The 23703-nt window shown below is 43.3% G+C and overlaps 10 protein-coding genes and 1 non-coding gene across 11 annotated transcripts; 7 read left to right on the top strand and 4 right to left on the bottom strand.

The window, feature by feature from the left end:
• Window positions 1–68: 68 nt before the first annotated feature.
• On the top strand, window positions 69–3807 carry V1512DRAFT_292209 (Sodium/calcium exchanger protein-domain-containing protein). The gene is made up of 2 exons (XM_066918288.1): window positions 69–494; window positions 544–3807. The coding sequence occupies exons 1-2, from the start codon at window positions 294–296 to the stop codon at window positions 3406–3408; spliced, it is 3066 nt and encodes a 1021-aa protein (XP_066770482.1). The 5' UTR covers window positions 69–293; the 3' UTR covers window positions 3409–3807.
• V1512DRAFT_t49 lies at window positions 3773–3865 on the bottom strand. The gene has a single exon. It is a non-coding gene; the product is annotated as a tRNA-Arg (tRNA).
• Window positions 3866–4125: 260 nt separating this feature from the next.
• On the top strand, window positions 4126–4740 carry V1512DRAFT_265305 (uncharacterized protein). Its single transcript, XM_066916863.1, has 2 exons — window positions 4126–4606; window positions 4652–4740. Exon 1 carries the CDS (start codon window positions 4175–4177, stop codon window positions 4541–4543), a length of 369 nt encoding a protein of 122 aa, XP_066770481.1. The 5' UTR covers window positions 4126–4174; the 3' UTR covers window positions 4544–4606; window positions 4652–4740.
• On the bottom strand, window positions 4662–6526 carry V1512DRAFT_248802 (Metallo-dependent phosphatase-like protein; the record flags this gene model as incomplete). The annotated part of the gene is made up of 3 exons (XM_066914576.1): window positions 4662–5973; window positions 6022–6187; window positions 6238–6526. 3 exons carry the CDS (start codon window positions 6524–6526, stop codon window positions 4662–4664), a joined length of 1767 nt encoding a protein of 588 aa, XP_066770480.1.
• A 200-nt stretch (window positions 6527–6726) lies between these two features.
• Window positions 6727–8434, bottom strand: V1512DRAFT_41317 (kinase-like domain-containing protein). Its single transcript, XM_066918372.1, has 4 exons — window positions 8112–8434; window positions 7964–8060; window positions 7169–7913; window positions 6727–7117 (listed from the first exon to the last, which is right to left on the bottom strand). The coding sequence occupies exons 1-4, from the start codon at window positions 8262–8264 to the stop codon at window positions 6967–6969; spliced, it is 1146 nt and encodes a 381-aa protein (XP_066770479.1). The 5' UTR covers window positions 8265–8434; the 3' UTR covers window positions 6727–6966.
• On the top strand, window positions 8071–9351 carry V1512DRAFT_265297 (Prefoldin). The gene is made up of 4 exons (XM_066916862.1): window positions 8071–8130; window positions 8255–8594; window positions 8644–8810; window positions 8869–9351. Exons 2-4 carry the CDS (start codon window positions 8565–8567, stop codon window positions 9035–9037), a joined length of 366 nt encoding a protein of 121 aa, XP_066770478.1. The 5' UTR covers window positions 8071–8130; window positions 8255–8564; the 3' UTR covers window positions 9038–9351.
• Window positions 9352–10236: 885 nt separating this feature from the next.
• On the bottom strand, window positions 10237–12895 carry V1512DRAFT_279933 (SNF2 family N-terminal domain-containing protein; the record flags this gene model as incomplete). The annotated part of the gene is made up of 7 exons (XM_066917984.1): window positions 10237–10634; window positions 10681–10907; window positions 10958–11141; window positions 11191–11971; window positions 12019–12239; window positions 12287–12721; window positions 12769–12895. The coding sequence occupies 7 exons, from the start codon at window positions 12893–12895 to the stop codon at window positions 10237–10239; spliced, it is 2373 nt and encodes a 790-aa protein (XP_066770477.1).
• Window positions 12896–13175: 280 nt separating this feature from the next.
• V1512DRAFT_41220 (uncharacterized protein) lies at window positions 13176–15026 on the top strand. Its single transcript, XM_066918371.1, has 4 exons — window positions 13176–14452; window positions 14499–14709; window positions 14767–14843; window positions 14894–15026. The coding sequence occupies exons 1-3, from the start codon at window positions 13378–13380 to the stop codon at window positions 14783–14785; spliced, it is 1305 nt and encodes a 434-aa protein (XP_066770476.1). The 5' UTR covers window positions 13176–13377; the 3' UTR covers window positions 14786–14843; window positions 14894–15026.
• On the top strand, window positions 14880–15844 carry V1512DRAFT_210218 (uncharacterized protein; the record flags this gene model as incomplete). Its single annotated transcript, XM_066913498.1, has 4 exons — window positions 14880–15308; window positions 15358–15426; window positions 15468–15644; window positions 15695–15844. Coding segments are annotated over 4 exons (825 nt in total), but the record flags the coding sequence as incomplete, so codon positions are not given.
• A 627-nt stretch (window positions 15845–16471) lies between these two features.
• V1512DRAFT_279903 (Mre11 DNA-binding presumed domain-containing protein) lies at window positions 16472–19271 on the top strand (the record flags this gene model as incomplete). Its single annotated transcript, XM_066917983.1, has 9 exons — window positions 16472–16700; window positions 16755–16882; window positions 16931–17088; window positions 17132–17219; window positions 17267–17532; window positions 17580–18054; window positions 18089–18481; window positions 18527–18843; window positions 18887–19271. The coding sequence occupies exons 1-9, from the start codon at window positions 16673–16675 to the stop codon at window positions 19269–19271; spliced, it is 2238 nt and encodes a 745-aa protein (XP_066770474.1). The 5' UTR covers window positions 16472–16672.
• Window positions 19272–20600: 1329 nt separating this feature from the next.
• Window positions 20601–23437, top strand: V1512DRAFT_254235 (uncharacterized protein; the record flags this gene model as incomplete). The annotated part of the gene is made up of 2 exons (XM_066914768.1): window positions 20601–22458; window positions 22503–23437. 2 exons carry the CDS (start codon window positions 20601–20603, stop codon window positions 23435–23437), a joined length of 2793 nt encoding a protein of 930 aa, XP_066770473.1.
• Between the last annotated feature and the right edge of the window lie 266 nt (window positions 23438–23703).

The following is a 23703-nucleotide window of genomic DNA, read 5'->3' as shown; positions in this document are numbered from 1 at the left end:
TTATGTATATATAATCCGGGTAAGTAAAATGTGGTTGATACATGATCGTCCAAAAGTTACGTCGTCGCGTCAATTCCAAGACTCGTTTGGATAGCATGACAATTTCATGGTATTCAACTGTTGACTTTAGAGTATTTCTTTTGCATTATTAGAACTGCTCTAATAGACGCACAATAATCATCGAAAGTTTGTGAAGCAAGAACTCTTGCCATTGCGACTTGCTTGCTCTGACGCCAATTGTATTGTTGACGCGCCCTGAGACCTGTATAAAGTCAGCTTACAACAACCTCAACATGAGATTTGTCTGGTATTCAAGACTTGTGGTTTTATGCTTCATTACTGTGTTGATTGTACTGTTCACTATTTTTGGGCAAGACGGAACTGCAAAAGTCAGCAATGATGGTAAACCTGTGTTATATTCGAGTCCAGTCACGAAGATGCGGCAGACCCCGCTGGAGCTACTGTCTTTTGAAGTTGCTGAGAACGGATTAGATGTATATTAATACTTTTGTTTCGCTTTTGCTCAAGTTACTAACAAATTAGTGTGGGGACGTCCTACGTGCAAGCAACAAATGTGCGTTTGTAAAGCAATACTGCGGGGAAGACAATGTTGGTTTTTTCAACTATCTTGAATTATACTATTGTGCCTTCGCAGATGCCAAATTTATTGCGTTTGTTATTATTGCTCTTACTCTCATCGCCGTCTTCACGACCATTGGAATTACAGCTAGTGACTTTTTGTGTCCAAATCTTGGGACCATATCTGATCTACTGGGAATGTCTGAGAGTTTGGCAGGGGTGACGTTTCTGGCTCTCGGAAATGGCTCACCGGACGTATTTAGTACATACGCTGCTATGAAATCTGGTAGTGGGTCACTTGCTGTCGGTGAATTGATTGGCGCAGCTTCATTTATTACGTCTGTGGTCGCAGGATCAATGGCGATAATTTGTCCGTTCACGGTTGCCTACGGTTCATTTTTACGTGACTTGACATTTTTCACTGTAGCGGTTGCATTTGCAATGTACTGTCTACAAGATGGCCGAATCATGCGCTGGGAGTGCATCGCCATGGTCGCACTTTATCTTGTCTATGTCGCATTTGTCGTGACCTGGCATTGGTTTCTCACCCGGTACGATAAAACCCAGCATGAAATGCCACCTTCGTTGCAGCACTCAAGTTCTGATTCAAGTGTGGAGTCTCTTAATCCTCCGTCATACTACTCCGACGTTGTCAATAGTGCTGGGTTTGATCAAGACGATGCAGAAACTGCGCCTTTGTTGGGAACTGTCTCACATACTCCGTCTAGCATTGACATAAAACATGCTGTGGAGCGTTATCAGTTTCGAGCCCTCCAAGAAGGAAGATATGGTGAAATCACGCAGGCAATGAAACTTCAGCGACCGTGGCATAATGATCAAGGTGGATATGGATACGGAGAATCTCCCAATTTGGCGTCATCTGTACCGATTAGACCATCGCTAATCGGCGCTCTTGAGCTACGATCGGCTGTTCGACGAGGACTGAGGACATTGGACAATGATCTTGGTTTTCGCCATGGTCGGTCTGCAAGTCAAGGTATACCCAGCCGCCCGGTTGATGACTCGTACAATCCTCCAAAATCAAGAAGTCATTACCATCGTCACACTCGCTCTCACAGCCAGCGTCATGCTCATAGATTTAGTGTTGATCGAACACTTGAGTACGCTCCACTTAGCATAGCGGCCCGGTTCCAGCAAGAGAATCGTGGTCATAAATTTAGATCCCACTCAGCAACTGACATCGAGGATCTAGCTTACTACAGTGAAGGAAGTCGAGCCCCTTCACGTACATCATCGATTGTATCAGACCAGTCACAAGGTGGACAGTCACACGCGCAGTCATCTTACCAAGCACGCCGAGATGTGCCACAGCTCCTATTACCGGACAGTATAAAACCGACTCCGTTGCAAAGTCCGACACTATCACTTGCGTCGCAGAGCTCAGCTTATCCAGTCAGGCAGTCGTCTCTGGCGAGTTCTGTTGCGGGCAGGAAGAGGTCAGATTCGACAAATACTGCGAGCTCGTCTCGGACGGTTTCTCATCAAACCCGAACGGGCCGCACTCAACATATGCGTAATAAGAGCAGTTTGAGCCGGCAGCCACGGTCACCGTCACCGTACGACCGATTTTTGGCTTTTCAGCCCACGACTCTGCCAGTACAGCCTGAGATCCCACAAGGAGCGAGCACATTACAGGAACATGATTTAATCTCGTTACATGATGCCGACAGTCATACTGCAGAAACTCTTTCCTCGATGTCTCCGACGTCAAATTATTTGCAGTTGCCAATGGATGATCACAATGAAGAGTCGTATTCCGAGATTTCAGATCTCACGTCTACAAATTCTTTTGGTAGCACGGCTGCTCCGTGGCCATTCTGTTGTTTTCTCAGGCCATATGACTTGACAAAGACGCTGATGCCTACAATTGACAGATTGCACGAGAAGACACCGTTGAACAAGTTTATCAGTATAATAGCGGTTCCAAGCGTGTTTTTGCTTACAATTACTATTCCAGTGATTGAAGTTGAACGGATTGAATCAGAACTAGTGTCAGTTGAACCCGATGTTCCCGAGCTTCAATTAGAAAGCGATGGCACCATGTTCCACGATCATCCGGTTGAACACGCCGGCACTTTAAGCAAGACTGATGATCCTTTCGTAGTTGGACAAACCCGATTCAAAGGCTGGAACAAATGGCTGACATGCGTACAATGTATTTGTGCGCCAATGAGTGTTTTGCTTGTAAACTGGTATGATTCAGAGAACTTGCTTAATCACTCGATGATTGTTATGCTAGGCAGTCTATTTGCTTTGCTGGGTATCATGTACTTTACAGATGCGCACCACCCTCCGGTTAAGCTGCTGCCAATTATGTGTTTTGTTGGTTTTCTAGTCAGCATTTCTTGGATCTCGGCCATTGCAGTGGAGGCAGTTGGTATTCTGAAGGCGTACGGTGTCATTTTCGGTATCAGTGATGCTATTCTTGGATTGACTGTTTTTGCATTAGGCAATTCGCTTGGTGACTTTGTTTCCAACATCACTGTGGCCAAGATGGGCTATCCTATGATGGCAATTTCGGCCTGCTTTGGCAGTCCAATGCTTAATATTTTGATTGGCATCGGCACATCTGGTATATTATTGCTCCCACGCAACGCAGGTTTAGCTGATGACGGTTACGAACTTGAAATTGCAACGTCGCTAATTATTTCCGCTGCGACATTGTTTGTCACTTTGCTTCTTTTCTTGACTTGCGTCCCTCTCAATGGATGGCGCATGACTCGCGGCATTGGAATCACCAGTGTGTCCATTTGGGTCATTGGCACTGCGATTAATGTTGGACTCGAGATCATGCACAACACGTCTTGACATGTTAAGTTTTTTTATGTTGTCTTCATAATTTTTTCTGCTACGAAATTCTTGATTGCGAGGTTTGGCTGTTATGCCACCTAGTGTCAACCGACATGTTTCATTATAGGACTGTTGAGTTTTGGATTCATATTTTGGGTCAAAGGGGCTTCTAGCTGCCATCATAGTATAAAGCTTTTTAATTTACGTGAAATTTATACAAGAGACAAATTTTGGCAGCCAGTCCTACGTACAGAATCGTACGCTTCTCTTAGGTTTAATTCCTAATTGGCCTCTTTAACGAGTCTTAACAGATGATAGCTTTTGTAGATCTGCCCTAACCCTCGTATTTTATTTTAGAGGAAAAAAATAATAAAAAATTTAGCTTCCTCACCAGGGGTCGAACCTGGAATCTCCCGCTCGCAACCGAATTTACTCAGCTTCGTAGGCGGACGCCTTGCCATTGGGCCATAAGGAACAAGCGTTACTTTGTGAGAAGCTGAAAAAAGTTCTGGCTTAATTTAATATATAGCCATTGTCAGGGTTAGGCTAGTGGTTTTTTGATTTTTAATTTTTATTGCTCTTACGGAATTTTTCTGAATAAGACAAATTTAATTTTTGCATAGAGATAAATGAAATGCATATAGAAAAAAAATAATTTTAATCTAATTCGTAGATTTGGACGAGTTGTGGTAAAATTTGCATTTTGGCGAGGTCCTTGTCGAAACAATTTATAGAAACATCGTCAAATTCAAACTTCGAATCATACATAAATACACCGTCGAGAATGTCAATTTTTCTAGAAAGTGTCGATGCTCTTTGCTACTTTGTTGGTCCATTCTTCCCACAGATTCTTCAGCCAAACCGAAACGGAAGAGACGGTACAGTTTATAATATATTGCATCATGTATTGGCGACAGTACTTTGCTTGCTGGCTTGCTGCATACTGTTTGACGGCGGCGCGCAACTAATATGTTTTCGCGTCAAATCTTCTCTCGAAATTCTGGATTATTTGAAATCGGCTTTATGTGTTGGTTACTCGCTCTTACTTTCAATAAAGCTTTTATTCTCCGTTGGTAGATTGTATGTGCTTGGTTTTGAAGTCTTTAGACAATTGATTGTGCGCGCATCTACTCAGCTTGTGCTTGCGTGGTAGCAAAATCTGTTCTGTGTTTCTGAATACTACGACGCGCATCTAGTAGCATACTGTATTACTTATCTCTGCAAGTCAATATCCTGAAATACTGTATATTTTGTACTCTACCATAATCTTCCTATTCTTTAAAAATGCAATCCGATAACGCCATATCAATAGCCTGAGCCGCTATTTCTTTCCCATGAACATCAACTTGCTTGATTCTTCCGTCTAACTTCGGCGATATGCCACCTTGATCAATTTCATAAGAGGGGTTGTGGCTCAAAATTCCATTCTGCCAAACCTGCAATACTTTCTGTTCAATTAACATGTCCTTTGCCTTTAACATCTCATCACGCTCTGCCACACTGAGCTCATTGCGGTGTAAATGCATCTTGTCGCCAAAATATTTCAGCTTAGATTTCCAACTGTTACTTAGACGCATGTCGTGTGCATGTTCTCGCCACTTGCCAAACAGCTTCATTGACAAAAACCACATTCGCAACATTTGTACAAGGAGCAAACCTTCCTCGTCATTCACAATCTGCCGTTCTGGAGGCACTACTAAAGACGAAAAACCATCTCTGCCATGCAGCATGTAACCTCTAGTCGCACACGAGTACATTTTTTGTAAATCTATCGGGTGTCCTCCTACGGTCACCGATTGAATCCTGGGAGATTTGTCGACACAGTAGGTGTATGTGCACCCGGCAACTTGCAAAAACCTCCCCTCAAGTGCGGGAAGTTTAGAAACTCCGTTTTCTAACGCATCAAGTAGTTCCTGACCTGATATCATAAGTACCACGCACGGATCTTCAAAAGGGAGAGTCAGAACAATGTCCTTCATTCGAATTGGACCAGGCCGGTAAATAATGTCCGATCGAAGTGTGCCCCCGGCAACCAGCGAGACATCAGCATCGTACCAGACTTTAAGAATATCTGCAACAAAATTGCCCATGTTGCTTTCCCTTGACCGCACAGTTTCAAATCTCGCGTCGAGCTCAACTTTCGTGTGTCCAATGATTAAATCTAGTTGCCGGTTCATATCTCCAGAAATGCTTTCAACCAACGCTTGCGTTTGAGAATCTTCTGCAATGTCGGCTGTCAGGTTTCGTCGTTTAATGTCCCATGTCCATTTATTCGTTTGCGAGTCTTTAAAACCTTCAATATAACTCAGCTGGCGAAAATCACAACCACTACACAGCACGTGAACACCATTTTCAATCTTATGCGAATAAAAATGATCATGTCCACCGAGAATTAAATCAAATGTACCGGGTGCAGTAGATCGTGCGAGCTCAAGATCGTTTGGTTCGCGCATGTGGGTCACCGCAATGACAACATCGCAACCCAGTCCGTTGCGCAGCATAGGGGCAATTTCCATTGCCACGTTCTGATAGGGCTTGTACACCAGTCCTTTAGGAAGCGAATTAATCGTGTCTAGCCACTCTCTGCCATATGGTCAGTCCAGACCATATCGGCCAAATCCAAGTACTCACTTTTCTACTAATCCGACAAAACCAATACGAATACCAGCAACCTCCTTAACATAGCATTCAACTCCTTCTGCAATGGGAACATCGTCCAAAAGCACGTTTGCAATCATCCAAGGAAAATCGCATTGTCGTTTGAGTGAGATTAGTTGCTCGACACCAAAATCAAAATCTTAATACATGTCAGCTTCCAATTGCAATGAATGTGATGATCCATCGTACCATGATTACCGTAGCACGCAACATCAACGCCAATGTGATCATTGTTAAGAATTTCAATCATATGTTGCCCTCTGGTAACTGATGATTCGAGAGACGGATTGAAAGCGTCTCCTGAGAAGATTGTAACCAGTTCAGGTGCATCATCATACCGTTCATTGTTACGGTACTCGTTGACAAGCGATACAAATCGAGCTGCACCACCCGGAATATCTGAATCAGGGAACTGAGGTGCGACGTGATATACGTCATTGAAGTGAATGAGTCGTACTGCTGGAGTAGATGTAGGCATAATATTGCCGATCTAAACTAATACTTTGACAATGTGTTATCTAGTTACAATTGTATATGATCTATTAGATGTGATCTACCAGAAATAGACAACTCTTTATATCTGTCTGCCTGGGCTTTGAGATCGAGACACGTTGATTACTCCCAAGAAGCCTCGTCGTATGCCCGGAACAATCCGAACTCAAATTTGTGTGCGGCGTGGGAATCCGTCACGTTACAAGCTCACGCTTTGCAGTCGGTTCATTCGCGCTTAAAATTCATGCGCTCATCTCCTGAAGCTATCGGTTGCTATCAGCAAAATCAGACTGTTCAAGCAAAATGCCTACGCAACTGATTGGTAACTTATAAGAGCAGTTTAAAATAAACGCATATTATCTCCCATTCAAATGCAATATCACAACCAAAATTACTCCCCCCAATTCAACTTTCATGACTAGCCACTCACAAATTGCTGTTCGACGTACTACCCTTTCTGTCCTTCACCGCATATTGCTTTTTCCATGCCCAATACTCTGACAGTCGATTCTGTGCATATGAAGTATAATCAAAATCGATAGTAGAGATCTGCGCTTGAATTGTAGCCCAGATGCCCCTGTACCTCGGTTAGCAACTTTAATATTACTAATTAACGATTAGCACTTACCAGTAGAACCCTGGCATACCCCACCATGCCCAAATCTCATTCATAAGATCGTCTATTTCCTGTTCTGTAACTGTAATACCGTTTTGCTGTACCTCTGAACTGCCTTTTTTGTAATAATGCCCTCCTTCTATATAATGCTTTCCCCATTCTCGCATGACTGGTCCTCCAACTTCTGGGATCAAAGAAACCCTACAGGCAAAACCTTGCCACTCCCTAAAATGATTTGCCAAATCGAAGGCTCGTGGAACTGGCATTGCATACTCATAATCTATAAATGTCACTGGTAAAATTGTCGAAGACTTTGGCATCCAGTTTTCTGGAACCAACACGTTACCGCTTAACAGATCGCAATGAGCAACAACGGTCGGGCCGCCTTTAAACTGAATCTCACTCTGAACCCATTCTAGCTCCCTTGTCAATAATGCTATATTATCTCTCTGCTCTTGTGTGGCTGATGGCAAATTGCTTATCCATTTGGAGCATAGCTGCCATACATCATTTACAATCAAGTCCTCCTCTTCGCCGCTTTGCTCTGCCATTAAAGACCGAATTACGTCTCCGTCTAATACTGTATGCCACCTGGCCAACATACGTGAAACACCTTTAATTAAAATTGGATTACTGAGCTCTTGATAATCAACTGATCTGCCTGGAATGAACCCATAAACCAGTCCATTTCCGAAACGAGCATACAATGGAGGTGCTAGTCCCTGAGAATGAAGATGCATGTGCGTGCAAAATTCACCTATTGATAATTGCGTCAGAATATGGCCCAACAAAGAAAAAAAAACTTACGATTTCTGTCAATAATTGTTCCTGTCCCTCGGCCGTAAGCTCTCACAAGTACGACCATCTCTTGTGGGGTATATGCCTTATGTGTGCACTTCAGCAACTAACAACCAGTCAGTATTTGAATCACGTGCACTTTCCAAAGTAAACTTACGCAGTTTGTTATTCCCCCTGTAAGTGACTCAACATCTATCCTGTCAGTGCTCCATGACGGAAATACGTCTTTTAGAAGTTGTCGCGTGGCATAAGCCTGCGCATCTGTGTCTTGTAGAGAAATTGTAGTGCTAATTATCTTAGGGCCTGTCATGGCTTTTGTGCTGCACTAATTTGAACCAGATGCAAGGTAGTCGCTATAGCCGGAAACAGGTTTATTATACAACCTAAGCACTGCCAATCTTAACTGGTACTTGTTAAATCCACCGAGAGTTGGCCTTGAACACGATAGAGTGCTGGTTGCCATCAGGAGTAGGGTTGATTTCTACTTAAACGTCACGTGCAACACTTCCTATAAGCTACTAGTCACAAAAGTCGTCTTTAATGTGACTCAAGTGCGGTAGTACGCATATTAAATTTTGAACCTTTCACAAAGATACGCTCACTTTCAACAATGTCAATCCCACCAGAGGCACTGCAAAAGGTAATGATTCATGAAGATTAGAAGCATCAATATACTGACACATTCGCAGGTTTTGCAGGAAATTGAGGCTCGCGTAATGCAGTCTCAGATGGAGCTTACCAACGTTCAGCAGCAAATTGCACAAAAGCAACGCGACATCAAACTGACTGATCTCACAATCAAGGAACTGAAAAAAATACCGGCGGATACAGGCGTATGGGAAGGTGTTGGCAAAATGTGCGACTTCGGTCCCGTTTCAGGTGATATTGTGCTACTGATGCTAATTTCGATTTAGGTTTTTGAATGTCCCAGTAATAGAACACATTTCACGATTAGAGAAAAACAAGGTAGACAGTGAAGATCAAGTTCAAGCCATGAACAAAAAACTACACTATCTTGAAACGACATTCATGAACGCGAAGCGAAATATAGATGAGATTCTCGGTGGTGCTCGACTACCATAGTCTACAATGTACATACTTCAACCACATAGTCGCATTGATTACATACAGATCAATACGTAGTGAGAGATAGCTGCACCGATAACGGCAATCGCGCTTTGTAGATGTGATGAGCCCACTTGATGTTTCTTTAACAAACATTTGAAACGACACTACCTCTTAGGTGAGGCGCTTGACGGTATCCTCCCTGGAGAATACTAACGCTATAAATCAAAATAGAGTATGGCAATTGTACTCTTGTTTTGCGAGTCTACATATAGTTGGATACATACAATCAAGAAGTTGTATAGACTGAAATTTATATAACTGAATCTGTAATGCGTAACCCTATCGCAAATTTCCCAACCCGTAAACCTAAATATACCATTTCCATTTTTTGAGTCCCCTGTTTCTTCTGATTTTCCAATCCATTACTGTAAGAGACGTATCATGACGCTCTCACACATTTAGAAAACAGACAGTTATATATGCCCATAATTTACTACACGTAAGCTTAGGTGAACATGGAATCCTCACTGCAATCTAGCTTAAAAAATATCAAACTTACTTGAGGCCTTCTACGTCTTGCGTGCGCATCAGTCACGACAGGTTGCGCAGGAGATAGTTTCAAACTGTATGTGCCATTGTACAGGGTCTTTTAGCTTACGGAGGAAAATACCAGATCCGTACGTCTGGTCAATACAAATCTTATAGATACAGATATATTCAACAACCAAATAGTAAAATGAACACTCTTAATTATACGTCTGGTCAACATAGTTCTTGTAGATGACAAAAATGAATTACAGCATGACCATACCAGCATATATAGGTACAGAGGAACCCTGTCATGGCGGCTACCAGTAGGTCTCGTAGGACCGCGCCTTTACGTTGCAAATCCAAAAACCTACCTTCGGTTGCCCGTACTTTTGATTTCCAAGTTCCAAACTCACCTTCGGTTGCTAGTGTTAGAGTATAAGTCATCTGATAAAACTATTCTCAAGACACTCAGTATGATCTACATTATTATATAGCACAATAATAACTTGATAAACGTAGTTTGATATAACACGTGACATGCGGAGCCGTGTGTTATACTTTTATTGTAGAAGACTGTAGAGGTGGGCTATTTCGGAAGTGTACGTTTGTTTGCCTGTATAGTCTGGTGTATTGTTGATAGATGATTACAAAAAGTTAAACAAATATGTGCGCCTTCGTATTCATCAAGTAGCATCTGTATCGTGTCTGTTGAACAAAAACAGAATTTCGTCTTTGGTCAGTCTGTTGAAATTAAGTTTACCGTCCTTGTTGTCCATGACACCTTTGGCCAGCTCTCGTTTCTGATCTTGCAGCTTCAAAATTCGTTCTTCAACAGTCTCTTCAGCAGTGATTTCATAAACGTCAACATCTCGAGTCTGTCCGATCCGGTGCACTCTGTCGATTGCTTGCTCAGAAATCATTGGGTTCCACCATGGATCAATCAGTATCACTCTTGATGCGCAGGTCAGATTGAGCCCCAATGCACCGCATTTCAGCGAACATAGCAACACAGTTACATTTTGATTGTTCGATAAATTCTCAAGTGACTCGACCCGATGTTGCGAACGCATTGACCCATCATCTTCGCATTTAGTATACTCAGAAGGGTAGGCATCACAATAACTTACATCGTACAAATTCAATGTGCCTTGCTTTCAAAAATGGCTCGATAATGTCAAGCATCGTTGTAAACTGACTAAACACAATTGTTTTCCGTGAAGGTTCTACTTCAAGCAAATCCAGCAAACGCGTAATCTTTGAACTCGGGACTGACGCACTAACACCTTTGGTCACAAATAACGACAGGCAATATTCACAGTATTGTGTACCGGCTTTAGATTGCTCAAGAGTTAGCCTAAAGTCTGTTGTTAGTATGTGAAAGAACCACCGATTGGCAGCACATACTCTGTTTGACAGATAGTACAGCTTTTGATATCCACAGTCATGCTACCGAGAAAATCTGCTAAAGCGTCAATATCGTCAGAAAACTTTGTTGACACCTTTTTGCTGCGCTTCTGCTCAACGACAGGTATTACGGCCTCAGTGTTGTCCAATAGTTTTGACGCGACGATCGCCGTGTGATTACACGCTATTTGTGTCAGGCCAAAGTTGTAATATTAAACAACAAGAAAACTTACCTTGTCTCATCCGTAAAAGCAGAAGGAGTACACTCATGTACGTTCGTCCACCATTACCTAGCATATCCTCCATCTTTGAGGCCATTTTCGTCTCCAGTGAATTGTAGAACACGCGTTCGGCTTCGGTCAGAACAACTACTGATTTGTAAATGTTTCGCTTCGGTAGATTCATGCCGTTCTCACTGAGAACGTCCTTTGTACGTCTGAGCATAATTTGAGCAAGCACTATTTGAAGCCGCTTCATCGCCAGTTTACCTCTACCGCTAGCAGCAGGTTGACTAATTTTCGATTTCCAAAACGCAAAGTCTGACAAAGGAGGGATTCTTAAATAGTTGAACAACGAATGAAGTTCGTCAATGCTGTTCTGAAGGGGTGTACCGGTTAATGCCCAACGGTTCAGGCCACTCAAAGCACACGCGCCTTGAGCCGATTGCGAAGACTTGTTTTTGATCGTATGAGCTTCATCCAAAATTATGCGCCACCAATCAAGCTTAAAAAGAAGCCCATTTGACAAATTTTCAGACGCGACCAGTTGATATGTTGTAATCACCACATCATACGTCTTTAAATTTGATTCCGATTTAGTTCGTGAAGCTCCATGATAAATCAGAACTGAAAGAACAGGTGCTTTAGTCTTGATTTCGGTGGCCCATTGATTAATCAAAGCAAGTGGCGCAACAATTAGTGTACCTTTACAGGCATTGGTAGAGCTATGAGTTGATCTGTCAAGCGGATGCGACAAGATCAGTGCAATTGATTGAATTGTCTTACCCAAACCCATCTAACAAAAAATTAATAATAGCCAACAACTAACTCATGTTCACTTGCATCGTCGCACAGAAGGCCACCTTTATTTTTGACATTTGTATCTTCTCTAGACAACAAGAATTTCAAACCTTCAATCTGATGTTTCATCAGCTTAATTTTGAGACCTTCAACAGCGCTGTCTTTGTCAGAAATTACTTCTTTCTGCTCTGATGTTTGGCTAATTCCGTTAATAATATCATTTAGCGAGCCTGCAACATCTGCCGCTGGTATATAGTCGTAGTCTATAGTTTGTTAGATATTACACGACGGGTGGGCGTTTCTTGCCTACCACGAAAATCATATTTCACTGGGATATCATAGTCCGTCGTTGATCTAACCGGAGGACTGTATTGGCAAGCCCTAAAACCCGGCTTTGAAATTACAGTCGCGTCCGAGGGCCGATTAGTCGTAGCGCTATCGTTCTTTGGATCGATATATTGCTGAAACTTTGCAAATGGATCAGATCTGAACCTGGTTGTTGTGAGTGCCGGTTTCAATTGAATCGGTTGTCCGGCATCGTGCGTCTTTCGGTTTTCAGTCATGATCAAATCGTCACCGCCTCTTGTGGATGATTTGCCACCGGATTTTGATTCCAAGCGTGCTTTGACGCGTTGGATTTTCCAATCCAAAGAATTGGGGGGTAGTGGTTCAAGTAGGCTAGCGAACGATGCAGAGGCTTGCATGCCAGGTTCACTTTTGTTTAATGTGGAGATAGGTTTGTATCCTATCACAATTTAATCAGAAGTACAAGCAAATTGTCATTATGCGTACCAGTTATTGGTCGAGGTGGGCGTTGAAGTCCAGCAGCAGCCAGCGAGATCCGCATTGAAGAGGACTGACCAAATCTCGCTCTGTCTGCTGCAGGATTCCCAGCTGATGACACTTCATGTCGATCCATTTCCTTATATATTAGCGACTTCAACAAAGCCAATTACAGTCCAAATGGCTGTCGTAGTAATGAAAACGCGATAATAAAAGTGCGATAGAAATGCAATGATGAAGCAAATGTGGTAAACAAAGAGATGGTTGTACTATTGCGCTGCCAGGTTGAAGAGTGACAAAGTTGCTGCCAAATTGAATTTGATTGTTTACACTTAGTGTTGCCAGGGCAACGACTATAACGCCGCAGAAGGCTCGAACGCGCTCAGCAACTGAGGCACGAACTCTCACGGCGTCCGATCGCATCTCATCGCATCTCATCTCATCTCATCTCATCGCACCACAGAAGCCGCACTTTATCGGAATACTGCTCAACCTCTCCCTGCATTCATCCATACTTCTTATTGAATCTGTTTCATTGGCAAATTTGGTTATTTAACAGATTATATTTGTGTAAACCGTTTTGACGCGTCGCGATCAGTGGTGTCTATAATTTCAATTATGGCGCAAGATAACAATCACAATTTTATACTACGACCAGTTATAAGTACGCCACCCGTTCCCGACGTGTTTAGGATGAATCCGCGTTCGACGCAACGCGTGATGCATGCACCAGACAAAGGGCCGAATCGCGCTGGCAAACCTTCTAACGCATCACGAGCTGAAGACGTTTTCCATAGTTACGAAGCGCTGGCAACAAGAGATGAGCCTAGCAAGGTGACCAATACGACAACGTCTTCTGCTTTTGCGACTTCCTCTCCCATAGCTGCTGCATCTACTAGTTGGACAGACATTAATATCGAACCACATACTTCTATAAGCGATTTATTCACGTTAGAAAGTCCTTCATCAGCTTCGTCGAAGGGGACTGTGGTACTACAAAAGCGACATTCAGCCTCGCGTACTAGCTCAAATGTTGACAAGGAATCTAGCTTTAATGGCACATCTCTATTTGATATATCCGGGTCATGTAATGTTGAAGATCTCTTCGCAAAGTCGCGACCACCTTCTGTTGCCGTTGAATCGAAGTCGTCTTCAAAAGCGGCACTACCAATCTGCAATAGCGTCATCGATCGTCCAGATAGATCGAGTTCTTTGACTGCAGATTCTCCACAGCTGTTCAAATTTTTGACTGAAATGAATGATTTCGGTGACTCAAAGAACCCATTGACTATGGTTTCAGCAGGCGTGCCAGCTGGTCCGACATCAGCTTCTATGGATCCAATAATGATTGCGCTAAACCATTTGCAGCAAGACAAATCTCGTCTTGAGCACGAACTTGTTGCTGCGAATGAAACGGTATTGTCGACGAAAGACGAGATCTCAAGTATGAAGTCACTATTAGGATTGCTCAAAGAGAAGGTGCGTAAGTTGAGCGAAATTGTGACGCAGATTGGGACTGATCGTGATCAACTTCGCCATGCAATTGATCTCTACAATGTCAAAATTGACGATGCCAAGCTAACGGCCACGGAGCTTAAAAGCGATGTAGTTGTTGCTAGAAGAGAAGTAGAGAGCACCAGGCTTCTCGACTTAATGCAAAAGCTACAGGCACTTGATAAAGAGCTATACTCAAGTGCGTATATTACAATTCAAGTTGCCAATGTTTATTAAATGATTAGAAACGTTGACCTGTGACGTACTTCAGCATAATCTAGACGAAAAGACCGGCCTACTTGTCGAAGAGCGAAGTAAAGTTGTGAGTCTGGAAGACAACATCAAGCGCCTATCTACGTTAAATGAACGTTTGATTGAAGAGCATAATCGAGAGCGGCAAATGGGAGCTCAGTCTGTTGAGGAGATGGTTCGAACTGTCCAAGAAGGTATTAACAGGTAAAGTCGATCGGATAAGTAAAAACCAGGCGCATTGACACTCACAGATTTGACGAGGTCTTGGATCAAAAACTAAAAGAGACCGGCGTCTCGATTGAGCTTGTGCGTCAGCTGTCTTGTGATGCTCAAAATTCGTAAGTAATCAGTTAAGTATAATTAACGTTTATTCTAACAATTCAACAAGATCTAAGCTGAGCGCTGAAAAACTGGGGGAGCAACTAGAGAACAATTTAAAAAAGCAAAGTTCTATTTACTCTGAGATGCAAGATCTCGGCAATGATTTGAAGAGCGACATGTCAAAACTGGTGATTCAAACTGCTGAGTTTAAATCTGATAACAACGCGCTGCAGAGTGAAAACGCGGCTTTGAAGTTGTTGTTGCAGGAGCGCGAGAGTATACTGAAAAATCGTGTTGCTGATATCAATTCTCTTGAAAAAGCTTTGGATGAACTGCATAGCACCATGGTATCGGCTGATATTTTAGAAGCTGTCAAAAGCGAATTGACGGATGTTAACGAGAAATGTAAAGCACTACTTTCTGAAAAAATTCAGTTGGAGCAGAAACTCGAAGAGATGTCAAGGTTGCGAGACAGTGTCGAGGTGAGTAGTCGGAGGCATGTCAATAGCTTAGATGCTAACCGGTGTCAAGGCTAAGCTTTATGAGGCCAACAATCTTCTTTCTCAAGAAAAAGCAAACGAGAACAAAATATCAGAAAAAGTAAGAAAGCCAACAAGACTTTGACTTTGCTAATGTATTAGAGCCGGATACAATACGAATCTGAATTGGCCAGACGTGAGATTCACGTCGCGCAACTGACAAGAGACTTTGAGATGGAAAAAGCCAACATGGTCAAATCGCAAAACAGCAAGCTTGAGAAGCTTCGGTTGCAGCTTGAGAAAGCACAGGAAGACAAGAGCCATTTACAAAAGCTGCTGGTCCGTCCATTGTTGACTTGATTTGAACTTGACTAATGTGTACCATTTAGCAAGCGGAGACAGACTCAAGAAGCAGGTCTGAGGACATGATTCAAAGACTAAATGAAGATGTGACAGAAGTGGCCGATCGGTATAAAAGAACATTGGACGATTTTAAGAAGCTGAAAGTTCAACATGAAGAGGTTTTTGTGGTTGCATAAGAATGGGGCAATTTGACTCACAATTTTATTTAGATGATTGTCAAGCTAAAGGGTTTTGAAGATGGCCAGTCTAACATCATGTTACCCGTACCTATATTCTCCGTGCCGAAACGTCCGGAAGATGAATATGAACCGCGCATCGCGACGGCACGATCGCTCTCCATTTTCGACACCAAATCAGACAGTACGCAAGACAGCAACTCGCTTCAGGGCCTATTTGGAGATGGGACTCCAGAACAGACTAGTTTAGTGAGCGTGAACGACACATCTGTTGTTGAGCCTAACGTGATGCCTCTGAATGAAGCTACTAATGAAGGTGCAAAGAAAGTGACGAGGCGACCAACGGTAAAGTCAAGTGCAAAGACAGCACGGGCCGCGAAGAAGAGAAAAGTAGTATGTGAAGACGAGTATATTGCTCTTACTGACAAACTAGATTAGCGACACAATTGCGGCGAATCATGAAGGGCAATCGGACGCAACAGCAGTTACTGTCGTCCGGTCTCGGGCTAACATTAAAACCAAACGAGGTTAATTTCTGTTATGTTCCGCGTCATGTTGCTGTTATAGTATGATGAGTAGAATTTGCTAAATACCCTGAACTATTGTTTTTGCTTGAAGTTCCTAATTCCCTAAAAAATAAGGAAATCAATACAGTTTAATTTTTTCTATTATTTTGGTAGTTTGATGCTAAGAGCAATAAGTAACGTATCTCTGTAACAGGGTGCCCTTAATAGAATAGATGACGCGTGACCTGACGCGAGTCGCGTAAAGTGGAAATTGACCTAAACGAACCACGAACAAAACACTAATACCAAGAACGAGTTGGCAATGCCTGTTTCTAAACGTTCGACAAGAGGTGGGTATCTCTTTTTGCTTTATTAGTAAAGACCGCAAGTTGACGTGCGACCAGGGCCAGACACGATCCGGATCTTAATTTCATCTGATAATCATGTCGGGTACAACGAAAGAGACCCAATTCGTGGCGAAGACTCATTCAATACATTTGAAGAGATCATTACGGCGGCCAAAGAGCGTGATGTATGCATATTGAAGAATCTGAGACGTGAATCATTTGACGGTGGATAGGTTGATATGGTATTGCTTGCTGGGGACTTGTTTCATGAGAACAAGCCGAGTCATAAAGCAGTATATGTAGTAGAGGAGATTTTAAGGAAGATGTGTTACGATCATAAACCTTGTGAATTGGAACTGCTGAGTGACGCAAATATTGTTCTGCAAGACTCGTATGTCTGTTTTCGAAAGATTGGTGAAGCTGACTAGCTGTAGATTTGGGCATATTAATTACGAAGATGAGCACATCAATGTTGCGATTCCAGTGTTAGCTATTAGTGGAAACCACGACGATGCGACTGGGGTAAGCCCTTTGAATACGGCCACACACAGGTTGATTAATTTTCCAAGGATGCACATTTGTCGGCACTGGATACGATTGCCGTGACAGGTTTGATCAACCATATCGGTAAGGTGCCGGAGAATGACAATATCACACTCGCTCCGTTGTTGTTTAGAAAGGGGTTTACCAAAATGGCGCTATACGGAATGGCAAATGTGCGTGACGAACGTCTGCATCGGACGTTTCGTGACAAGAAAGTCAAGTTTTTGAGACCAGCTGAGGATGATGAAGATAATGGCCCGTATTTTAATCTTATGGCGTTGCACCAGAACCAGTAAGTATACTTTAACCAAAGGGGCTGTGATATGCTAAACCAAACAGCCACGCGCATACTGAGACTGGGTATCTTCCCGAAACTTTTCTGCCACATTTTCTAGACTTGGTGGTGTGGGGCCATGAACATGAGTGCTTGATCGATCCGTCTGAAAACCCGGAAACTGGGTTTCACGTGATGCAGCCTGGCAGTTCAGTGGTGACCAATTTATGCGAGAGCGAAGCTGCGGAGAAGTACATTGCGATTCTGTCTGTGACTGGGCAAGACTTTAATGTCGAGAAGATTCGTCTGAAGACCGTGCGGCCGTTTGTGATGAGAGACGTCGTGCTGTCGCGCGACTGTGGGTTTACTGCGAGCTCGAAAAACAAAGGACAGATTATGATGTGGCTGATTGAAAAGGTTGAGAAATTAATCGAGGAAGCTAAAACACAGTGGCGAGTTGCGAATTCAGACAGTCGGGGAAACTTGCAAACTACAGACGAGCCGCCTTTGCCACTTATTCGCTTAAGAGTAGTGTACCGGGTACAGATTTTAACGTTCATATCTAATATTTTAGGTGGAATACTCGGGAGGATACGAGATGGAGAACCCGCGAAGATTTTCAAACCGTTTTGTTGGTCGAGTGGCCAACATCAACGATGTTGTCCAATTTTACAGGAAGAAGACTGCAGGGGCTAGTGGCAACCGAGCGAGCAAATCCGGTCAAGCCGTGGATATTGCGGAGGCAGTCGAGCTTGACCAATTGAAAGTGCAATCGTTGGTTGAAAACTACCTAAAGAACAAGACGTTGAATGTGGTGCCAGCTGCTGGACTAATTGATGCTGTGGGTCAGTTTGTGGACAAGGATGACAAGCAAGCGATCAGGGCGTTTGTGGATGACAGTCTTGGACGACAGCTTAAGCGGTTACTTGCGTTGGGGGATGTGGATGATGATACGATAGAAAATGCGGTACGTGAGTTGTTGTAGTCAACGTAACTGTGACTGACAGAGTAGGTCACGAATGCTGCTGCGGACTTGCCAGTAGTGACAGGGCCAATAAAACGAAGGCAGTACGAAGACGAAACGAAACGTGCCGAAGCAAGAACGGCTACGAGCACACGGCCGTCAGCAGCATCAAAAAAATTGCAGTTCAGTGATGGTTCTGAGGATGAGTTTGATCGAGACGTTTCAATCAAGCGAATGGCTACGAGGACACGGAAACCACTGGCCAAAAAGGCGGCGGTTGTGCAGTCAAGTGATGCTTCAGAAATAGAGAGCGTGGAAGGGGTTGTAGCCAAGAAGCCTAGTAAAGCTAAACGGCAGCCAGCAAAGTATGCATTTGATGTGATTTCAATTTTAAGGCTAATAAGTTAGACGAGAAAAGAGAGTTCAAAAAGAACAAACGCCGATTTTTCTTGACCAGCAAGAAAGTGATGAGATTGAAGATGAGATATTAGAAGACAGTAGTGATGTGGAGACTGTTCGGGCCAGGAAAGCAGCGTCAGGCAAAGAGAGGAAACAGCCTACAGCCAAACAGACAAAGACAGCACAGTCTACGCGTTCGCGAGCGTTGGCGGCTCGCAAGACGGCGGCGACAAGTAGCCAGGGTACTGTTGACCTGAGTCAGCCAATGTGGGGTAGCAGACCAATGGCGCAAGCTCGTTTGTCTACGAATGCCAGCGGGCAGACATCGATGTCACGACCTCGAGCAGCGCCTATTGAGATTGTTGATGATGACGAAGATGATTTTTTTGCGTAAAATGATGTCCTGTCCATCTCCTTGACATGTGCGGCTGAGCGTTTTGACGGGTCGTGCGGCTGCAGATGTCAGTCGGCCGACAGATAAGCCGCGATGATAAGATGTGGTCAATGAGGCTGGTCGGAAAAAGGTTTTATAAAATTGTTAGCGTTAACCAAAAGAAGAGAGAGAATTAATAGTTTGACGACGGCTTTCATTATTAAAGTAATGTGGAATATTACGTTGTGTTGAACGGATGCGAGAAGGAATAGACGGCATCGCTCGATGAATTTAAGGTTATTGACACGCCTAATCGGACAGCTCGGCCCATTCCGCATGGACACAGGGCCTGGATCCTTTGTATGAGAAGGTAAAGAGCTTTAACTTATCATTCAAGTTGAAAGTAATTGCGTCTAAATTACTCGGTGAATTGTTGCGCATTGTTCTCATAGTTTGAAATGGAGTATGAATTTGTTTTTCACAGTGGTATCACAAGTATTGTTGAACCGTTGAGAACGTCGGTTAGAGCAGCACTCGGAGCCAGAATGGAATTCTACATACTCCCGGATTTTGCACATTTATTAATGAAAATATGAATGATATGTCAATTGAATATCTCAAACGGCTTTATGTTAATATGAAAGATACTCAATGGACGTCTTATTATAGTTGAGAGCTTGTTCAGAATCTTTAATGTGAGATTGGTCCAAATGAAGGGCGCACGGGTTGTGAAAGCCGATGTAGACTTAGAGTCGTGTCAATAATACATGCTTTAATTTTCCGAACTTCCGATACAAAATTTGAACGATATCTTCGGTTTGAAAAGAAATGTTTTATTTTTAAAACAAACAATTTTTGCTATTTATTTTTAAATTAAAAACAATGAACATTATTAGTCTGAGTGACACTAAATAGCCCATACATAAAGTGGCGTGCGGCTTTTCGGAGGACTTCTCATCTACACTCTCTCTCCCTCCCCCACTATATGACCTTACTACTACATAAATGAATGTAATTCAGTGCAAGTACTATTATATAATGCATAATTTACACATTACTTAACACATTCTTTTGCCATTCGATCCAGTAATTAAACACAAATCAATTAGAATTTTCTAATTGAGTAACCCGTCATGATACCGTGGCGCGATGCTCCGTGCCTTTGGTGGCGTGTGTGTCAGTAAATCATTATCTATATGGCATATACATCATATACTTAATACATACAGTACTTAACCTTCACTTAAACTCTTCCCGGCTCTCGAGAACACTTCCCGGTGTTTTGCCCAAATTCCCGTTTTTTCTCTTTGTTTTTCCAAGAAGACAAGAAAAAAAAAGTCAGAGGCCAAAATGGCCATGAATTATACGTCTTTATACGGTCAATCAAGACAGTCTTCAGATTCTCCGCATACAGCTTATCTTAATCAGAAATTGGCTCAAGTGGACCCAGGTCCACAGTCAATTCCTAACCAATTACAACCTCAATTTAATAATAATCAACAGCAACAGAATGCTTCAATTCAAAAGCAACAATTCCAGCAAATGCTACTATCAAGGCAACCACAGCAGCAGCAACAACAACAGCAGTATGCTCCTGATCATCTAGGGGCGGCGCTATTCAGTGCTGATCCTGTTGCTGCTCAGTCCATGTTCACAAATGCCACGGTCGATATGAATACGAACTTTTCTAATGGTTTGCATGATTCTACAAACGAGAGCAATGCGGTTTTACTGGACTTGCTAGCAAACGACTTTGCCTCCTCCATTGCATCAGCAACAGCGTCCGGCGATATGTTTTTTGTTCCTCCATCGCCTGGTAGACTGCCGCCAGACTTTTCTAAGGTCCAGCAAATATCAGATCAGTACAACAAAACAGGTGACGCGCCTTATATTGCCTCTGCTGCTCTGTTTCACCCCACCTGGGACAACAACGGATCATGGTCCGAAGCTCGGGTCTCGCAGCCTCGCCAAAACAACTCAAAAGGCGTTCAGCAGCAGTATCCTTTTACCCCTGTTGTCGGTTCGTTCAATCATCAGCAACGGCGATCTGTGCCGGTGCAACACCAATCACAGCAGCAAGCACAACCGCAAAGGTTGCAACAGCATCTGGCTTTTAATGCGAAGCCAGGCATACCAGCACAACAAACATTTCCGCAGCCAGTTAAACCTGTATTTCAAGTTCCAGACCACTCAGTTCAGATTCAGCCGAAGCAAGTTCGGCCGACAACAACGACGCAATCTCAACAATCGTCACCTCAATTGCAAAGTCAAAATCAATCGCAACAACAGAATCGAGATTCCTCTTTACAGCTTAACGGAGTTAACTGGTTAGACTTGCAGGCTGGGATTATGAATAGTGGTTCTGTTCAACCTTCGTCACGTCAGGCTATGCCTCCAAATACTTACGTTGGCACTCCAGTCAGCAATTTGCAGTCACCCATGGCATGGGCTCATTCGCCAGCAAGTGGTCCACCAATTGATGGATTTTTGAACCAGAGCAGTCCTCCTACTACAGCTGGCTTTCATGTGCACCAGCGTGCTTCTTCGTTTCCAGTCCAGGCTGGCACTCCGCAAGTTGTTTACACGCCTGGTGGGCCAGTAGATCATTCCACGCCAGCGGCAACACAATTTTCTTATCCGTCATCTCAGCAGCAGTACTCGGGTCGGCAAAGAAGCGAAATGCCAACCTCGCAGTCTCAAATGGATGATTCGAACTATGATTTGCTCGATTTTGAACGAAGTTTAGACATGCTATCGCGATCGATTGATAAAGAAGTTAGTTCACATTATCAAAACAATGACTTGAAAACGCAGAAGCCAAAGTTGAAGCGAAAGGAAACCACCGTACAGCCGAAAAAGACAAAAGAGCAGATTCAAGCTGACAAGGAGGAACGATCTCGAGCGCGGACTGAAAGACTGCGCGTGCAAAAAGAAAAGGCAGAGGCGAAAAAGGCGGCCCAAGCTGTTAGGCGTGCGCAAGAAGAGCGAGTAATGAAGGAAATTCGTGAAAATCTGGCTCGGCAAGAGGTCGAGCAACAGCATGAAGATGAAGATGCGGCTAAAAGTGATGGGTCAGAAAAACGATTCAAGACAAATGATGGTCATTCGATTAGCCCTTCGAAACTGCCACAGGCTCCTGAAGTATCATTAGGTGCCGACACTCCAGCAGAGTTTCTTTACGCACAAAGACAGTTGAATGACGCATTTGGTATGTGCAATTTTTTTTTGATGAAACAGGATCTGACGTATTAGTCCCTCCTATACCCGTGAAGCCTCTTGTTCAGATGAAGAACAGTGTTCCTAGCTCTGGACCAACTCCGGCTACAGACTGCAATACGCAACGGGTCTCGATGTCGCCATTTGTGTACAATGTCAAACAGCAAGGATCAGATTCAAATAGTTCGTTCACGCCGGTTTCGATAGATAGTGACTCGCCAATGCATTCGTCGACAAGTTACATATCTCCAATTCCTGCTCAGGACGCAATAGGTGACGACGAGGACATGGTTGTAAACAAGACGCCAGCGCCTACTCAGGCTATGATTTCAGCGCAGTCTTCAATGAAATCAGTGGCTGTTCCGCCTTCAAGACTTGTTACCAAAAAGGTGTCGGTCGGCAAATCTAAACTGCAGGGTGTCACGCAGTACTCGTCTGCTCCAGCTTTGGCTATGCAGCATTCACAGTCGCAGCCAAAATTCTCGTCTCCTCCAAATGCAACGCCTGCACCAGCGAATCATAGACCGGGGTCGAATGCGACTGCAGTTAGCTTTGATTCACTGCGAAGCAGCCAGCCGTCGCATCATCGAACTCTTTCGCAGGAGATGTTTCATTCTGTCAAGCCCCAGCCGTTTACAAGCATGTCAAACTTGAGAGACAGTGGGTCAAGTGACAAGGATTTGTTTATGAGTAATTTTGAACAAGACTTGCAAGACATATTTGCTTCTAATGATGCCATGACCCTGGGGTTTGACCATGATCAGAACACATTTCAGAATGCACAAAATGCTAGCTCTGACTCTTCTTCCCGCGAAGAAATAGTTCGGATCAATGGCGGAATGCTTGACGAGGTTATGGACAAAGTCGAAGAATGGAGCAAGTCTTTGAAGTGGAATATTGACGAGGAAGCGACGCGATTAGGGAAAACAAAATCAACTAGCAACGAAGATTCAAAGTTGCATTACAATTAACGGTGCGGCTTACGGAGTTTTTTTGATTTGTTAGATTGGTACAAAGTTATTTTCGGAATAGGAGTATTATGTTTTGCTTATTAACTGGTATTATTTTTTTGTTTTATGGTTTGAATTCTTATGGGACAGGAGGGGGGGATAGATCAATACTCGGGCTTGTAAAACAGAGACGGCTTGCTGTTTAGCAATATGATTCGTGTGCATATTGTTTTTTTGTATCTTTAGCACTTGGGTTTTATTTTATCGACTAATTCAATCTGCTTTAT

The sequence above is a fragment of the Lipomyces arxii genome (assembly GCF_038497795.1).
Source record: "Lipomyces arxii strain Phaff 12-163 unplaced genomic scaffold V1512scaffold_13, whole genome shotgun sequence".
Classification (NCBI taxonomy): domain Eukaryota; kingdom Fungi; phylum Ascomycota; class Lipomycetes; order Lipomycetales; family Lipomycetaceae; genus Lipomyces; species Lipomyces arxii.
Note: the sequence above shows the minus strand (reverse complement) of the source record. Positions and strands in the feature narration are given on the sequence as shown.

Excerpts from the sequence above, each read along its gene's own strand:
- V1512DRAFT_41317 (XM_066918372.1), bottom strand. The coding sequence starts at position 8,264 with ATGACAGGCCCTAAGATAATTAGCACTACAATTTCTCTACAAGACACA. Across the intron at positions 8,061-8,111 it reads CAGGGGGAATAACAAACTGC|TTGCTGAAGTGCACACATAA; the intron begins GTAAGTTTACTT and ends ACTGGTTGTTAG. Across the intron at positions 7,914-7,963 it reads AACAATTATTGACAGAAATC|GTGAATTTTGCACGCACATG; the intron begins GTAAGTTTTTTT and ends AATTATCAATAG.
- V1512DRAFT_265297 (XM_066916862.1), top strand. The coding sequence starts at position 8,565 with ATGTCAATCCCACCAGAGGCACTGCAAAAG. Across the intron at positions 8,595-8,643 it reads CACCAGAGGCACTGCAAAAG|GTTTTGCAGGAAATTGAGGC; the intron begins GTAATGATTCAT and ends ACACATTCGCAG. Across the intron at positions 8,811-8,868 it reads TGGGAAGGTGTTGGCAAAAT|GTTTTTGAATGTCCCAGTAA; the intron begins GTGCGACTTCGG and ends ATTTCGATTTAG.
- V1512DRAFT_292209 (XM_066918288.1), top strand. The coding sequence starts at position 294 with ATGAGATTTGTCTGGTATTCAAGACTTGTGGTTTTATGCTTCATTACT. Across the intron at positions 495-543 it reads TTGCTGAGAACGGATTAGAT|TGTGGGGACGTCCTACGTGC; the intron begins GTATATTAATAC and ends CTAACAAATTAG.
- V1512DRAFT_41220 (XM_066918371.1), top strand. The coding sequence starts at position 13,378 with ATGGCGCAAGATAACAATCACAATTTTATACTACGACCAGTTATAAGT. Across the intron at positions 14,453-14,498 it reads TGATAAAGAGCTATACTCAA|AAACGTTGACCTGTGACGTA; the intron begins GTGCGTATATTA and ends TTAAATGATTAG.
- V1512DRAFT_265305 (XM_066916863.1), top strand. The coding sequence starts at position 4,175 with ATGTCAATTTTTCTAGAAAGTGTCGATGCTCTTTGCTACTTTGTTGGT.